This window comes from Theropithecus gelada, chromosome 9 (genome assembly GCF_003255815.1).
Source record: "Theropithecus gelada isolate Dixy chromosome 9, Tgel_1.0, whole genome shotgun sequence".
NCBI classification, from domain to species: Eukaryota; Metazoa; Chordata; class Mammalia; order Primates; family Cercopithecidae; genus Theropithecus; species Theropithecus gelada.
In genome coordinates, this window is record NC_037677.1 from 85322067 (window position 1) to 85338639 (window position 16573).

At 38.7% G+C, this 16573-nt stretch overlaps 1 protein-coding gene across 1 annotated transcript in view; it reads right to left on the reverse strand.

Annotated features, from left to right (window-relative positions):
- ANKRD22 (ankyrin repeat domain 22) overlaps positions 1 to 16573 on the reverse strand; it is a 28456-nt gene that overhangs the window by 3282 nt on the left and 8601 nt on the right. The window contains exons 2-5 of the mRNA XM_025397027.1: positions 8677 to 8868; positions 5422 to 5529; positions 2574 to 2651; positions 100 to 198 (exon numbers count right to left, since the gene is read on the reverse strand). Coding sequence (XP_025252812.1) covers positions 100 to 198; positions 2574 to 2651; positions 5422 to 5529; positions 8677 to 8868 — 477 coding nt within the window. The remainder of the gene's footprint in view (positions 1 to 99; positions 199 to 2573; positions 2652 to 5421; positions 5530 to 8676; positions 8869 to 16573) is intronic.

The window sequence follows — 16573 nt, forward strand, 5'->3', positions numbered from 1 at the left end:
TTGTTTACATTAGAGGCAAATAATTTACTTCAACATAAGGCCTAGATTAGAAGATGCTGCTGCTAGAGGAACCTCAGACCACGGTCCACAGACCCTTACCTTATTCTTTATTGTGGGGTCTGCACGGGCTTCCAAGAGCAGAGGGATAAGAGACTGGTTTTTCATCTCACAGGCATAATGTAATGCAGTACAGCCATACTGAAACACAAAGGGCCAAAACTTCAGCTCATAAGTTGGGCTTTCCACAGACCATAGCATGTGGATTCATTGGCAAATCCTTTTCACACTTTGTAGCATACGACTAAGCAGAAAAACAGTCTGCAAACCATTGATAGACAACTATTTCTAGTACTTAGAAAATTTTCTTCTCTGCCTCAGTGTATATGTATGTGTCATATAAGCCATCAATCTCTGCCTTTTTGTTTTTCATTTTCTGTTCTAAACTAAAGAATGCAACTTATAATAAGCTGATGCTGAATTGTGCCAAGGTTTCTTTGCAGTGTGCTGTATGCCTCAGTGATCATCACCTTGATCATGTCACCATATTTTCCCTTAAAGAGTCTCCACATGGACCTTTACATAAATATTATCCTCTATGGTTTTGATGATGATTCCTACTGAATAAGTCGGGTGCTCTTGCTGCTGCAGGACACCTACAAGATCAGTGCAGTTCTACAGAGATGTCTCCCAAATGTGATTTGTTACAGCTTTTATTATGTGTTATACGCTAGTGCATCTACTCTGTTGGTCCTAATTTAAAACACTACAGTTCAAAAAAATAATAGCTAGGGCGTTAGTGTCCAAACTTTGGCCTTTGGAAAAGTAGCCAAGCAACCATGCTGTTAATAAGTGAAGAAATAATATCTTTGGCTATCAAAACTAACAGAGTTAGCTCTGGATCCTATTCCCTACAAACACTTCTAAAATTATAGATCATGTTGCAATTATGTATTTTTATTAAGTGGTAGCATGACAAACGGAAGTTCTGGCTCTGAATTTTTTCATGTGAAATAGAGTCTAATTACCCCAAAATACAAAACACTGTTTTACCTAGAAAGTAGATTTTAATATTCAGATAGTTTTTGAAAAGTTTTTGGTATTAGAAATGGCATCTGTGTGTGTACACGCATGTGTCTCAAACTCCTGAATTCAAGTGATCCTCCCATCTCAGCCTTCCAAATAGCTGGGACTACAGGCGAGTGCCACTGCGCCTAGCTGAAGGAATGCAATATCTCTATCTAGAGAGAGATACACATAAATAGCTGGGAAAATATCCTAGAGAAATTTTGGTTATGGGCACGAATTTTAAATCTATTGAATTTAAATGAAAAGACCCAGAAAAACCTTCAACAAACTTTTAACTTCATCTTTAATAATCTCTTACTTAATATATTTCAAAATTATCTAAAAAAATGGTAATGCACAGTAGCTGTCAATACAAATTTATCCAAAAGTTCTATTTGAAATAAAAGGAAAATATATATTTCGTAAAGTTATTTTTCTTGTGCTCTCTCTCTCTGTCTCTCTCTCTCTCTCTCTCTCACACACACACACACACATACACACACAGACACACACACACCTGCCTGCATTTAAACATGATACCAGCATAGGCAAAACCGAAATGATGTAAATAATTGATAGAAACAGGAATGGGGCCATGTTCTCTATTATAAAACAATGGTAATACACAGACGTGCCCACACATAAAATATGTTAGGCATCACAAACAGAATGTTAGTATTTTGGAATCAAATTTCCACTTGCCTACTTTTTCAATAAGGAACTGGGACTCCAAAATTTCATGCAATCATCATAAGCAAAACACCATAGAAATAAACTTGTCTTCCTGTGATTATTGAGTAAGGAAGACGAGTGCAAGAGCACAGAGGTGAAAGTGAAAACAAGACCTTATGCTTATAAACAGGAAGAAGTGAGTGGATGCTGCTACTGTCGTTATCACTGCTCTTACCATCGTTGGGATTTTTCTTTGACTTTTGTATTATCTATCTTTAGTTTACACATGGGGCCTCGCATCAGTGGGTTGGGATTTTGGCTACGGAGGCAGTTATTGTCATTCAATGAGCACTTACTACATTCCAAGCATGTGCGAAGTGTTTTACATGAACAAGCCCGTTAAGATAAGTATTATCCATATCCCCATTTTACTGATGTGGATACTGAGAGTAAAATAAATTTACAACTTGCTCAAACTCATAGAATTAAAAAGTGGCAAGCCCAGACTTACTCGTGGGCTTTCTCACTCCAGCTTCTTAACTACTATGGCTGGTATTTTGTTATCAGAGCCTTCGTTTTCCTTAATGTCTCAACAACATTAAAGCCAATTCTTTTAAAAATGCTTTATAATCAATAGAGGTATTATTCCCATGAGTTCAGCAGAATATAAATAACCTCACGGTTGCCTGTCAGTGAGAAAAAAAGGAGAAAATAAAAGAAAACTAAATGTAAAACTGTCTAGGAAAATAAAGCAAGCAACAGTACAGATGACAAATACACTACCTACAAATACCATTTTGAATATTTTTTCAAAATGGCTAAAAGTATAAACTTACACAATCTGTAGCATTAACTTCGACACCAGCATCAAGTAGCATTCGTACAAGAGCCTCATTCTGCTTTGTCTTTGATACCTATTACAAATGATAATTATAAGAAAGGTTTATTTACAAATAGTTTCTCCAATTTATGCCTGAGACTATTTAATTAATAGACTGCATTTTAATCCCAACACTCCTATGCATGCATGCACCTTTCCTAAAATTTCCCCCAGCTTCTCACCACCCCAATATCAATTAATTAAAGCCAGGTTCTCAGACTGTGGTCCTGAAGTAGCCGCATTGGCACCTAAGAACCTTAGAAATGTACTTCTCGCCGGGCGCGGTGGCTCAAGCCTGTAATCCCAGCACTTTGGGAGGCCGAGACGGGTGGATCACGAGGTCAGGAGATCGAGACCATCCTGGCTAACACGGTGAAACCCCGTCTCTACTAAAAAAAAAAAAAAAATGCAAAAAACTAGCCGGGCGAGGTGGTGGGCGCCTGTAGTCTCAGCTACTCGGGAGGCTGAGGCCAGAGAATGGCGTGAACCCGGGAGGCGGAGCTTGCAGTGAGCTGAGATCCGGCCACTGCACTCCAGCCTGGGCGACAGAGCGAGACTCCGTCTCAAAAAAAAAAGAAATGTACTTCTCAGGTCCCACCCCAAACTTACCTAATTCCACTGAGGATGCGGCCTAGTACCTGTCTTTCCCTTCCTGGCTCAAAGCTCTGCAATTACTTCCCATTGCTCTGAGAACAAAAGTAAACTCTTCAGCATGACCTACAAAGCCCCGTGTGTTTTGACTCCACGTATGGCCCTGCCCTGGGCTCTTTTTCACTCTGCACCTCCTGACTCACTCTGTTCGAGTTACATTGGCCTTTATTAGTCTTTCATTCCCACCAGGGTCTCTCTTGCCAGAGAATCATTCCACAGGAAGTTCCTTCTGCCTAGAAGTCTCCTCCCTCCCTTCTTTGCCTGGCATGTTCACCTTTCATTCATCAGCTCAAGTCTCCCTTTCTCCAAGAAGTTTCCCTGACCCACCTGACCAGGTGAAATCCCTCTTTCTTAGCTATCCTAACACCAGTCGCCTTTCTGTATCATCTGCTTCATGGTAATTTTACATGTGTTTGTGCCATTTGATTAATGACTCTCCCCACCACCCTCTGACTCTCATGGGGTCAAGAACTATGCCTATTTTGTTCATCATTGTGTCCCTAACAGCTAGCACAGCATCTGGCATATAGGAGGTCCGTAATAAACATGTGTTAAAGAATTGAACAAATTAATGAAATGAACTAGGGCTCCTCAGAAATTCACTTTTCCTTCCCAGTCCCCTGAGATTCTGACCACAAGCCTGTTGGAGTCTTCCCCAACTTCCAGTCTCCTGAAGAAGCAAAGCTCTCCCTGCTTATCTGGGTATAGCCCTGGAGTTCAACCCTGTCATCACCTGGGGAGCTCCATTCAGTTATCTCTCCTTAGGCTTCCCTCTTGTGTCACCTCCTAAACGACCTTTCTCGGCCTATTTTTCTCTGAAATAACCCAATGCTTTCTTGTCTCCTCCCCTATCATTTCCTCTCATGTCACTTATTTTTTAATTCATCACAAATTTACAACTTTAGGCCCCATTAATAAATTGCAAGTACATGAAATTAGAGCTGAGCTATTCATTACGATTAGTATTTTTGTCCAGGCCTCCAGCCTCTAAACATTGAACCATCTTAGAAGGTAGAGTGTGTGTCAATACATTCTGAATGAGCCTTCTAATCACAGTTGTGATTTTTATCTTTAGAATCTCTAAAAGTGTTTGTAAATAAATGACAGATCCTCCCTGCCCCCAAACTACATATATTTAAATGCTATGTGCTAAATACACGATGAATTTTTAAAGAATTATTTGAGGATATGAGCAGATTATATTTTTATCAGTGAATTAAAGTTCTTTTCTCTCTCCTATAAATCCAAATATAAAAATCAACATTATCATGTTTAATTATAGTTCCTCAAATTCTGTAGCATTTAAATACCCAATGAAATAATAACGTTTTTGATTGGCAGACTTGTTCCGTGGCTTATGTTAACAGGTGTAACCAATATTCGCAGTTTATCAGCTACAACGAGGAGGGAGCTTGGTCATTTAACTAGAGTAAATTATGCATCTCTTGAGTCATGTCTGAGAGGTGGAACTGGGCACAAAGGAAACCAGATGGATAAAAGTAAGTCAGTGCAGATCTGTTATCCAACTGGGAAAACTAAAACAAAAACCAGCTCAAGCTTCATCTTCTACTCCTCATATGACTGAATCCCCATACCAACTACATCTTTCTTTATTCAAGAAAATTGCTGTCTGCCAAGATTCATCCAAGCATGAAGAAATTCATCAAGGTGAAAATGGGCTTAAATTCTCAACAAGTATCTTCTGTGTGTGTCAACTTCTGGATGCAAACTCTTAGGATCTGTTTTTCAACACACCATCAGAAGAGTACTTAAAAATCAGAAAGTCAGATAGATAAATCCAAAAACACAAACTCCTCTTTTTAAAAAAAAGGAGAAAAAATATTAGAAGGGGTGTTTTTTAATATTCAGATTTTTTTTTGCTCCCTTCAGAAAAGTCTTAGTTATGATTAAATTATTTTTCTAAATCGACATTGAATGGATTATGTTACCATTGATTAACTATTTTTGCTACCTTTCTTCTTGCTGTATTTCAATTACAGCACTGGATGTATGTTGAACATGTCAATTACAGAATACAAACCAAAGGCTTCTTTTGTTATTATTTCTTTTCAACATCTTACTGGCCTTGCAAGAGTCAATGAGTCACACCATTGATCTCCATATTTACCCTTTGCTCTAACAAGTGTACTCACCATGAGGAAATACCCAATAAGCAGAACAGGCATTAAGAGGATAATTAGTAGATAATCAATGAAGGTAAATTTTTTCTTCACAGCATAATGCAAGCAGGTTCTCTCTTTCTAAAAATTAAGAAAAGGATTCTTTACTAATAAAGCATTTCAAATCAAAATTTATTCAGATGGCCATCTCAAAAAGTTTCGTTTGTGCTTTTTATTTTTCCGGTAGCCATGGCATCTTTTCCTGTGGGATACATCTGATTAATGAATGCATGTTTCCATGGAGCAGAACAGGGAACTTGGTCCAATGTAAAGGAAAAGCTAGGGAAGGGCTCTTGGAAGACAACAAAGGTGAAATGTACACAGTAGAGCTCATCACAAGACAGATTCTCACACCCATTTGGTGTCTGGAAAAAAGATACACTGAGATATAAACTTAGGACTGAATTTACTATGAAAATTGATAGTTATCCCTTAATCATCTACCATGTATACGATTATCCATTTTGTGGTTTGTTCATAGGAAAACTCTTAACCACATGGCTATTTTTCATGTTCCTTCATGTGCGTAGTCTAGAAGAATGCATATAACTCAATTTTATTCTTCAAATATGTGAATATTTGTCAGGTAATAGATGTAAACTTCCAAGGGTTGTGGGAGATGTGAACTCTTAGGGCCTCATAATCAAAGATGGACAGAAGCATGCACAAATAAATATAAGGCAAAACAGGAAGTGGTAATTGGAATACCAACCAAATCAGTAAGAGGAGAGGGAGCTCAAGAGAAAGAAAGGAGGTTAGTTTCCACTTATGTGAGGCACTGTACCTAAATAAGAACACTTTTTGTTTTTCTAATATTAAGGCATTTATATTTTCTGTAAAAAATTTTAGAAACTAGAGAAGAATATAACAATAGAATTTTAAATTGCCCATTATTAAATGGCCCAGAGTTAACTGTTGACATTTTGTTGTATTTTCTTCCAGTCTTTTTAAATGCATAAATGTGAAATTTTGAAATGTAGAATTATATTGCATATGTAATATCACATCTTGCTTTTTCAGTTTAGAAGTGTATATTTAGAATATGTACATTTCTCCATGCAATTCAATATTTTTAAACATATGATTGTAATGGCTGCATGGCTTAGTATTGAGTGGAACTACTCTGATTTATTTAGTCAAGCCCTGCCTTTTGAACACTTCAAAGTTTTTGAGGGGTTTTTTTTTGTTTTTATTTTTCTGTGAGACAGGATCTTGCTCTGTCACCTAGGCGGGAGTGCAGTGGCACAATCCTAGCTCACTGCAGTCTCGACTTCCTGGGCTCAAGCAAACCTTCAACTTCAGCCTCCAAAGTCGCCAGGACTACAAGCATGTGCCAACACACCTGGATAATTTTTTACTTGTTATTATTTTGTGTAAAGATTGGGGGGGTCTCGCTATGTTGCCTACACTGGTCTTGAACTCCTGATCTCAAACTATCCTTCTACCTTGGCCTCCCAAAGTGCTGGGATTCCAGACATGATCCACTGCACATGGCCCGTTTCAAGTTCTTAACCTTTCATTTTTATAAATAATATTGCCTGAACCTGCTCATTCATAAAGTTTGGTCAACATTTCCAAATTTGTCCTTTGCATACATTTCTGAAAATAGAATTTCTGGCACAAAAAGTATTAATGCTTTTCATATTGTGCTACCAAATTGTGTCCTAACAAGACAATAATAACTAAAACTTTCTGATCAACATTTGTTTTCTTTTTTAATCTTGGTCATTTTGACAGACAAAAACAAGGATCTTTATGTTTTAATTTAATTGCTATCAATAGAATCCATATTTTCTATAGGCTAGTGCTTCTGAACCACCAGCAGAGCTTTTTGTTTGTTTGTTTTTAAGGCCTTTGTTTAGTGCTTCTGGAAATAATTTATAAACAGATTTCAGACATGAGAAATCACCAGTTAAAATTATTAATGTACAAAATTAATATTTGGAGAAAATAAAAATATTAAATGCTAACACATTAGAAACATTTGAAAGTGGAAAATGCAAACTGAAAACTTAATGTATCCACTAAAGTCTTTTTCATGGTTTTTATGATACCAGAAAATCCCAGAAGGCTAGCTGAGGCCCTCCTCTTCTGCAAAGCAGAGATAAAAGCGTCTCCTCAGCCTTGCCCACAGGCTAACATCTCCTCCCTCCATTTCCTAATGAGCGCATCTCTTAAAAGAGCGCAGGAACCCACAGACGTCTGTCCTCTGGCACTACCACTCACCGCAACTCCACATATCTGGTTTCACAGCAGTGATCTACAGAGATCCTATTATACTCTACGATGTCGTATATCTGTTCAATTCAGCACAGTCATGACTTGCTTTTAATCCCAACCAAACGTAAAATAGTAAGCACAAATAAAAAAGTCCAATAGCGATCAATTTTCTGATAGTACATCGTTACTCCCAATGAGCTAGTCTCCAAATGACTTAGAAGAGGCAAGGGGAGAATTCCAGTGTTTTCTCGCCTTGAATGCATATGAGTGGGTATAGGACAGTCATAATGATTGCAAAAAAATTACTTTTAATATTTATTCAGTGTAATTTAAACATTGCCTTCACTATGATGCAAATGCTAGATGTTCAGCAAGGAAAGGGCTCCACAAGGATTTTCACAGCGATACACACATAATCTTCTCTTCCTTGGTCCTGAAGGCTCCAAAGTAGCTAATATTGCATCTTTAAATATATTATTTACATCTTTTTGTGTGACTTCAAGTAACCTCTGGTTCATGAGCTTATCTGTCCTTGGTAAATTTCTCAATAGTACTCTTTCATTCTACAAGTACACTATAGGATCCTCTGGAGATCAGGACATTAATACAGCAGGTAAAAATCTAACTAATGAAACAGCATTTCTTTTCCAAGAAATCTTTGCCATTGCTTCTGTGTTAGTGACAAGAAAGAGAGGAGAGGGAGAAAGAGGAGGATGAAGACAGGAAGAAGGAAAAGAAAGAAGCTCTATCCAGCCAAATGAGTGAACCAGAGGTAAAAAGATATAATTTATCACAAATTATGCCTGCTGATTGAACTATGTTTTATTTTGCTGTTTAGTCTAATAAAGTGTCCTTGCTATGTGTCAGTCTCTCTAAAGTAAAGCTAAGATAATTGTTGGTATTAGGAGCTACAAGCAATTTTAAAAATAACATGCACCACTTCTAGTGATTCAAGGAGAAAAGAATGACCATGAACAATTACACTCTCCTTTTGTGTCATGACTTCACCTGGTTTTTGAGGTTGACATTAGCATTTCTTCTTAAAAGGAAGGAAACGATTCTCACATGCCCTCGCCTGCAAGCACAGATCAGGGGAGTGTCTCCATTAAAGCCATCTTGAACGTTGGCATAGCTGCTGTCTTCTTTCACCCACCGCCACACTTGTCCAAAGTCATTCTGATAGGCCGCTTGGCAGATGGGCTGAGTCAGCAAAAACAAAAGCAGGTTTTTAAATACTGGCATAATTAAACCACAAAAAGGAAAAAAAAAGTCATAACCCAATACATTAAAATTTAAATGTTTTAAAATTGTAATATATTGCTTTGTAGGTGAGATTTTCTGGTCTCGGTTATGCCAAGCCTTAAGTCTAGATCAAGAATTAGCCCATGAGGAATCTCTTACATTTTCCTAAGTTTTCTTGGCACACACTTATGCCCATCAAATAGACAAATGGATGAATAAATAATGAAATACTACAAATTCAACTCAGTAAGGAAACTATGTATGGTGCTTACAGGTAGGTAAGCCTGTCAGAAAAGCAGACATTTTGTTTACTAAAGATAAAATACCTTTATCTTTATCTTTACTAAAGATAAAATAGAAAACAAACATATGGGGAAGAGTTTAGGGCAGCACTATTGATGAAATAAGACCTGCATCGCACCCTGTATTCAAGGAGCTGAACAGAGCAGAAAAGACAGTTTTTTAAGGCAAATAATATACAAATAACAAATTATATGACTAACTACACTTGCTGTTTGGTACCTTCCATCTGGGCCTCTGCCCTGAATACTCCCTCTGCATAAAACATACCCCCTGCCCTTCATCTGAATTACACCTAGCTCACCCTTGGTGTCATAACTTAATTTTCATTTTATCCAACAAGTCTTATCTTACTTCCAACATTCAGTATCTCTCCCTCACAGCAACTGACATAACCAAAACTCTTTTCTTAATTATGTACAATCATGCATTTCGGGCTAGCATGAATCAGGAGAGGTTTGAGGCAGTGCTGAGAAGGAAGGCACTGAAGTTCAGGCTGTAAACCCCATTTGATTCACTGCTGTTTCCCCAGCATTCAACACAGCAAACAGTAAATATTTTTGGATTAATCTTCTTTACATGATGTTTTTCAAAAAGCATTTAGAGTAATACCTGGCATACGGATGGTGCTTAATGTATAAAAGTTATCGTTATTGCTACTGTCGTTCTTTAATAATCAAGCCAAATCCCTACTGTGTGCCAGTCACAGGTACCAGAAAATAAAGAGTATAAAATACATCATCTTACCCATGTAAATGTATCCATCAAGTGGGGAAATAGGACAGAGACACTCACATGCAGAGTAAATGACAAGAAAAAAAAAACTTTTGGTATGGGTAGGTACATAAGCACCTGTGGAAATTGGGACATATCAAGGGGAAAGTCAAGTGAGTGTATTTGCTAATAAACTGAGGTTCTAACATAGCCAAATATCACAATAAGTGGACTATAATATACTTTTAAACCTAAAGGCCTACTCATGAAAGAAACATCCTAACAGAAAATTAACTCAGCAGCAATTAAAGGCAAACTTCTGTACCTTAAAAATGAAATGAACGTGATACATGGGCTTTAAGTTTCAATAGAAATGCACAATTACACAAATCCCGTGTTCTGTCATCCTGAAGTCTTCCCTTTACTAAGCTTTCCAACAGGTGGGCACTTCAGTGTCTCAGCATACCGTGTGGCTGATGTAGAAAGGACTGGGGCAGTTGAAACACTTGTCTCGTGTCAGAAAAACAGGATGTAATTGCGGCTCTGTTACTACCTCCCCCGGTGACTGTGGACAATTCACTTCCCTACTCTATCTCAGTGTCCTCGGTCATTAAATGAAGGAATAAGGCGGAAGTTCCCTTGGGTTTTCATATTCTATTACTTCTGGGACTCTAGTCTCAACCAACAAATCTTCCACATCACTGCTGGAGTCTAGGGTTATGTCAACACAACAGTGCTTTAATAAAACCTTCAGTGACTTGCCATTGTCCTAGCAGCAATGCCCAGTCATTTGGATTTCAAAAATAAGTGAAACAAAACTAAATGCAACAAGACAGTGTTAAGTCACCAACTCTTAATTTTTCCAATTAAATGTATTTAAAACAATACTTTTATTTCATAAAAGATATTTGAACAAATACAAAGATAAATGAAGGAGATTTTAACAAAATATGTAAGAATATAATCACCAGAGGAGAAAGCAGTTCTTTATATTGGATAGATTTAGTTAGCTTTATAGAAAAATTCATTTTATTGTCCTTTTAAAAGATTTTACCATCAACTAGTGAAAATTTAATAATGGAGTGATTAGCAGTGGCCACTACTCATCAAGCATTTGAAAATTGATGGTCTACCATGAAGAGCTTGAAAACAAGTGGCATTAGAGCTCTCGTTCTCTTTTCTCAAATATTTACATTACTTAACAACATTTTAAAAACTAGAATATTTCATGTAGTAATCTGGCTTTCCAGCTTCTCTTTAAAAATGGAAACTTTTGGTTGGGCGCAATGGCTTACGCCTGCAATCCTAGCACTTTGGGAGGCTGAGATGGGTGGATCACCTGAGGTCAGGAGTTCAAGATCAGCCTGGCCAACATGGAGAAACCCCATCCCTACTAAAAATACAAAAAAAAAAAAAAAAAAAAATAGCAGGGTGTGTTGGCTGGTGCTATAATTCCAGCTACTCGGGAGGCTGAGGCAGGAGAATCACTTGATTTGGCAGTGATCCGAGATCATGCCACTTCACTCCAGCCTGGGCAAAAGAGCAAAACTCTGTCTCCAACAAAAAAAAAAAGAAAGAAAGAAAGAAAAAAGAAAGTTTTGCTAACATTGGACCCATATTCCTGTAGGATACCAAATAACTGGTGCTTAGTGGTGGTGACTCCAGTTCTCCATAGTCCCCTCCACTCGCCATCACATTACACTGGTTCACTTCACTCATCTATGTTACCCTCCTGGTAACATAGACCTCCAGGAGCTCTCTGCTTAGGCTTCTCAATATCTTTACTAAGAGCTAACTAAAAAGAAGAAGAGAAAAAGATGGGGAGTTGTCCTGCAAGAGTCGCTCAGTGCTTTTGAGGGCTTTCTCAACCCAATTTGAGCAATATTACATAAAATACTAACCCTGTCTTATCTTTAGTCTTTCTTAGGCTTCCTAGATCCAAGACACAGAGTTACCAGGAAGCTAAGTGTCTCCCTTCTCAGTTGAGATGTACAAGTACAGTCATGCTTCACTTCACGACAGGGATACGTTCTGAGAAATGTGTTGTTAGGTGATTTTGACATTGTGGGAACATCATGGAGTGTACTTACACAAACCTAGGTGGTAGAGCCTATTACTAATATGGTATACACTGTGGCTCCTAGGCTAAAAACCTATACAGCATGTTACTGTACAGAATACGGTAGGCAGTTGTAACACAATTGTAAGTATTTGTGCATCTAAACATAGGTGAACATACAAAAATATACAGTAAAAATATAGTGTAAAAGATAAAATGGTACACCTGTGTGAAGCAGCTCCATTATAATCTTACAGGAACACCGCTGTATATGCTGTTCATCACTGACTGTGAGCTCATGTGATACGTGACTATAATTTAATGTGAGAGTCGCACTAACAGCTGAAAAGACTCCATGCTGTTATGAACTTTCGGTTTCCACTAGGGAGCAGCAGAGCGTAAGAAAAGCACTGACAGCGGACAGAAGGGAAGTCCAATAGAAAGTGCTGGTTGACAAGCCAGGAATGAAAAAGAGAAAGGACTGTCCATTTGGGTTGCTGGAAAAGCTATCATAAACCCCTTTTAACTCCTTAAGCTCTGGAATTTGGGGGCACCCTGGGTGTAGAAGAAACACACTTGGGAAATTATTATAATAACTCTATCCCCTAATAGTCTCAGAACCCTTCTGTCCATCCTCACTGCTAAAGTGCTACTTCAGATCTTCGTCATTCTCACCAAGACCACTGCACACAATTCTTTCAATCTCAAGTATCCCATATGCCATTTTTCCAGCTTCATCTCCTACCACTGTCTTATCCATACCCTTGATCTAAATAAAGGTATGTGTGTTATTAACAACCATCTCCCCAGCTAGACTGTAAGCTATATAAGGGCACTGTGGCTACATGAGGCTACATTGTGTCTGTACTGATTCATCATTGTACCCTCAGTATCTAACATAGTGCCTGACGCATGGTAGGCATTCAATATGTACTTAGTAAGTAAATAAGAGAAGAAATTATAAGATGAGTTAACAGTTATTGAGTAGCTCATTTATTCTACTTTAATCCTCACAACAACCCTATAAAGTAGTATTAATATACCTATTTTGAACGGATGAAACTAAGGGAAATTGTCTTCCTTGCCCAAAGTGACATAGTTCACAACTGGCATGGCCAAGAGTCAAATCAAGGGGAATGACTGCAGGATGCATACATTCTATCTCCAATTACTTCAGTCTTGAAAATAAGCCTTCAAAATGTCTTCTGGCTACAAAACTTCACATTTAAGGTTTGTGTCCAGAATTAAGCTACAGTCTATACTCAAGATATTGATCTGTACACTTGTGGCATTGGCTTGCTGGTGCTTAGTTATACATCCAGACTCCTTCTCCAACCTGACTTGAATCAGCGATATCCACCAAGAGATAAGAAATGTCATCAGAGAGCCTGCAGGAGAAACCAGAAAAAGATAAGACCCAAAGGCAAAGGAGTGAAAGTTTCAAGAAGGAAGACAGAAAGATCACTGGATGTGATCATTAGCAGCCATGCAGAGGCCAATTTTCATACAGTGATGGGGCTGAAGGAAAAATACAGAGGCCTGAGCACACTGTCTATGAAGAATTAGAGAATGCAATTGGAGAGGAATTGTGGTCAGTTTGGCAGTGAAAAAGCTGTTAGTGAAAGCTAGAGACTTCAAAGAGGTGGGTAGCAGTGTCCAGCCAACGTTCCACACGTTTATAGGCAAAGTGGTGTCATCAAGTGGTTACAGATCCAGGCTCTGGAAACAAACTCTCTGTGTTCCAATCTCAACTCTGTGACTTAACAGCTGTGCTATTTGGACAACTTACCTAAACTTTTCATGCTAAGTTTCCTTCTGTTTTTGATAATCATGCCTTCTTTATTAAGTTTCAGAAAGAATTAAATGTAACTGTGTAGATGAAGCACTTAGCTCAGATCTGAGTCACAGTAAACCCTCAATTAATGTTAGCTACTCTTATAATTATTAAAGCATTAGGAGTCAAAGAAGATGGACAGAAGTGGTTATGAGAGGGTAGATAATTGCTCAAAGAGAGTGAAGAGATGATAGGATAGAGAGTATTAAGATGGAAGCATTAGGAAGGAAAATTCTGGCTCTAAGGCCAAAGCAAGGGAGAAAAGAGAGCTATATGGATGGAAAGAACTGTAGACTGACTGAAATTTTTTGCCAGAAAGTCAGAGGTTTGATCTTCATTCATTCTACTACTATATATTTGTCATAAATAAATAGATATAGCTAGATAACTGATATGGTTTGGCTGTGTCTCCACCCAAATCTCATCTTGAATTGTAGCTCCCATAATTCCCACATGTCATGGGAGGGACCCAAAGGGAGGCAATTGAATCATAGGAGTAGGTCTTTCCTGTGCTGTTCTCGTGATAGTGAATAAGTCTCACTAGATCTGATAGCTTTATACAGTGGAATTCCCCTACACAAGCTCTGTCTTGCCAGCTGCCATGATTGACTTTGCTCCTTATTTGCTTTTTGCCAGATTGTGAGGCCTTCCCAGCCATGAGGAACTGTGAGTCAATTAAACGTCTTCCTTTATAAATTACCCAGTCTTGGGTATATCTTTATTAGCAGCATGAGAACAGAGTAATCCAATAACTAAATAAATAGCCTTGACATTTAAATAGATGAATGGATTAATGACAGGAGATGTGATTGAGACAAGGGTAGATGAGGCTTTTGAGCACGATGGGGAAGATTTTGGCCCATCATAATTAAAACTGTCTACATGAAATGAATAAAAATATAAAATGGCATTGAAAACCAGGTTGTAGAAACATAGTAGGAAGACGCAGCTTGCCATGTAAGTTTGCGATTTTCTCCAGCAAACCTAGATGAGGGAAGAGTACAGAAAGTGAAGAGGCTAAGAGTAAGGATTAGGAAACATGTCTGGCAGGAAGAGAAATGAGAGGAGAGTGGTTTACCATTAAATTCAGACTGAACGAGCATCATATGTAAGCCAGATAAAGACAAATGAACTTGCAAAAAGAGAGAGAGAAGCAAATAGAAACACAGAGAAGGATCAGGGCACAGTTCATACATGTGGTCTATTAGAAAAGTAATCAGTTAAGAAGTTGTCATGAGAGATGTTACAGATAAACTGTCTAGGAATGAGAAGTCAAGGGTGGCCTTGTTGGGTATTTGATTTGGAGTAGAAACACAGGTCAAGAAGGGAGAATGAAGCTTGTGGATGTTGAGGTCACTGAGGATGACCCTGGGGGACAGAAAGAAAGGGGAACTTGTGCTCCAGGGAGGCGGAAGTGGGTCCTGGAATACAGTGGACAGAGGTGAGAATATAGAGAAAGGGCCATAAGCAAAGATTTCAAGTAAGAAATTGAACCATGGTCAAAAAATGACAATGGTGACCAAGAAGCAGACTGAATCAGCAGCCACCATAAGAGAGGGTGTCATAATGCCCAGGAAAAGCCAGATTCCAGTGAAGGCACAGAGGAAAACACACTAGCAGGTGAGGAGGAGATTGAAGAGAAAGAGTATTTACCAGCAGGGTGCATGAGTTCCCATGGGTCAGCTGTTCCCTGTGAACAGCACTCCCTAGAGCTGTGCTCTGGACAACCTGAAAAGCTAAGACACAGGATTAACAGGGTCCACTGACTAATTTTCTCTTCAGCCTCATCTATCAGTCTCCCTTTTGCTCACAACTTTGTGGTGATTTCTGGGGCATTCCAGGTTCATTTCTGTTTTCTGGCCTTGACACTTGCATGTGACCTATGTAGTGGGCTTCCTGCTAGACCAGATCAAGTATCAGCCCATGAATCACCTCCTCAGAGAGGCCTTCCCTGACCACTCAGCCTCCCAGCCCAGGAACTTTCTCTCTCTCACATCTTCCTGTTTTATCTTTTTAAATTGGACTAATTGGTATTGAAATTGGGTGTAACGTGCCAAATTTCCTAGAGAGTGAGGTATCTATGACTTTTACCTGGTTTTTAAAGTGCCCCTCAGTGTGCCAACTGTGTGCCAAGTGTGTGTGCCAACAACCACTGCTGTTCTGCAAGCTCTCCCATCTCTGGTCAGGCCAATTTCCTCACTTCTATGTTTGGGCTACCTTCTTGCCACCCTTACCGTTTAAATTGTGCTATCTATTCTTCAAGGCCCATCTCATGGTTCATCTCCAAGAAATCTCTTTCATCTTTCTTACCTGCAGCAGGAAATATACAGAACCTCAAGCAGCTCATTGGCCTTAAATGAGCTAGTGGGTTAAATTTAGTTTCTTTAACTAGACTATAACCCTCCTGAAGTTAGGCTTCCATAAGGTCAAGCACCCAGAACATGGATAAAAGTCGTTTGTTGGTTGACACACTGATTCATCCAACCTGGCTGGGAAGTGAGGCTAGGAAAGGGGTTGATGTTTACAAGGTAATAGATCATGTAAGGACCAGGACGATATTTTGCCTCAGTGGTTCTCAACCTTGGCTAAGTATTGCAGTCATGTTTGCACCAGCCTAATATTTAAAACATGACCCAGGCCTCACTATTGACCAATTAAATAAGAATCTGTAAGAATAGGATTGGGGCATTAGTGCTCTTTAAATTTCCCTGGTAATTCTGATGGACAGTGAGGGTTGAGAATATCTGGAAAAGTAA